Source organism: Zingiber officinale, chromosome 3A (genome assembly GCF_018446385.1).
Source record: "Zingiber officinale cultivar Zhangliang chromosome 3A, Zo_v1.1, whole genome shotgun sequence".
NCBI classification, from domain to species: Eukaryota; Viridiplantae; Streptophyta; class Magnoliopsida; order Zingiberales; family Zingiberaceae; genus Zingiber; species Zingiber officinale.
The window spans coordinates 5,908,119-5,909,950 of NC_055990.1; the positions used below are offsets into that span (position 1 = coordinate 5,908,119).

Genomic DNA, 1,832 nt, shown 5'->3' on the forward strand with positions numbered 1-1,832 from the left:
AGGAAGAGAGAACAACACTGAGATCTCTGATCTTGTGTAAAGGGGTCTCCTTCTTTTGAAGCAGAGAGATCGAGTGCAGTACGAGAATAACGAAGTATGTCTGCCTGCTAAAACCCTAAAATTGCAGGCATAAAGGGCTCTCCGTGCTTCATTTTCTCCTTCTCGGCCTCTTCGCTCACTAGGTACACGGTCATCTTCAAAACCTCTTGTTTCCTCTTTTCATTCTTCTTAATCGTCTGATTGCTAAAGGTTGAGGATGGGGCGGGGGAGGGTTGAGGTGAGGAGAATAGAGAACAAGATCAATAGGCAGGTGACCTTCTCCAAGAGGAAGGTCGGGTTGCTGAAGAAGGCCGAGCTGCTGCGACGGATCTCCCTCATCATCTTGTCCAGCCGCGGCAAGCTCTTCGACTTCTCCACCGCCTCCAGGTTTTTGTAATTTAATTTCCACCCTCTAGGGTTTTTTTTAATTCAGTTTTCGATGCCTAATTCCACCCTGCTTCTTTCTGACATACATTTACACATTGTTTCAGAGGATGTGATGTGCTTATTTTAGATACTGGATTGGGAAGTGCAGAGAATCAAGCAAGGGTCAAGGAGTTGCTTCATGTGGAGGAATCAAAACTAGAGGAGGACGAGGGTAAGTGTTTTTACTCATAATATTATTTTAGTGTCTGTTCAGATCAGTTGGCACTCGATTCTGTGCTTTAGGAAATACCACTCCAGCAGTGAGATGGGTTCGAGATGATAAATATGATTGCATCCGATTAAAGCATTGCAAGGTGAGCTATATTCACTGTGCATCCCCCCTTCAGAGTACATATGTATCTGTATAGTAATTAATTTCAATATAGGCACATCAAATTACCTTAATTGTTTCTGTACATAGACTTAATCCTTTGGATTACTTTATTTTAATTGGTAGAGTATTTGCCACTACCTTTCTCTTATTCATTCTTTTGCTTTACAGGTTGTGATAAAAATTGATTGGCATCGGAAAAGAGACTATTTCACTACTGTCGTTCCTAGTGATATCCTAATTATGAATTTTAGTTGTACTTATTTTTAGTCATTCCTAGTGCCTATTTTATATCTCAGTTTTGTTTCTTTCTTTTTTCTAATACACACTGACAAATTGGAAATATATAAAAATCATGGCATTATACCTAGTTACCTAGCCTTTGAGGCTGGAATCAGGATGAAACCTAAAGTGCCCTGAAAAGTTTAGGCATACCAAATTCTCTTTTGTGTACCATAAAAAGGAGTTCCAGAGGAAGCAATAGAAGACCGGTTAGGTGTTTTAGTTATCTAATGTTTGGAACATCACTGAACAAACAATCAGAATAAAAGACTGTATCAATCCCACTTTTAGAATATGATGTTAGCAAGCAACTCCTATATTCCTTGGTCAATGTCTAGATATCATATGCAAGTTACACTATAGCCATTAGTTATGCACATTTATATTTTCTGCGTTTTATAAACCTTGAAACTCCCTTGACTTATTTATTATAGGTGATTCAAGAGCAATCTTGATACACCAACTCTCCAAGAAACACACACAAAATCCTTTTAAGAAGTTACATGGTCTTCCAATAGCTGCAGTTTTTCATCCAACACAGTCGATATTCTTTATATCAACCAAGAATCATGTCCGTGTGTATGATCTTTTAAAGAAAAAGCTCGTTAAGAAGCTTAAGACTGGTCTTCGTGAAGTTTCTTCCATTGCAATTCATCCAGCAGGTAATTTTCTTGTAGTTTTTTTTAGCAAAACTTGAATTCATGTGTTCTTTTCTTCATACAATGTTATTAGGCTCTGTGTTTTATTACTTTTT

The 1,832-nt window shown here is 37.9% G+C and overlaps 1 protein-coding gene across 1 annotated transcript; it reads left to right on the plus strand.

Annotated features, from left to right (window-relative positions):
• The first annotated feature begins 256 nt into the window (after positions 1-256).
• Positions 257-657, plus strand: LOC122053482 (truncated transcription factor CAULIFLOWER D-like). Its single transcript, XM_042615536.1, has 2 exons — positions 257-426; positions 531-657. Exons 1-2 carry the CDS (start codon positions 257-259, stop codon positions 655-657), a joined length of 297 nt encoding a protein of 98 aa, XP_042471470.1.
• The last annotated feature ends 1,175 nt before the right edge of the window (positions 658-1,832 follow it).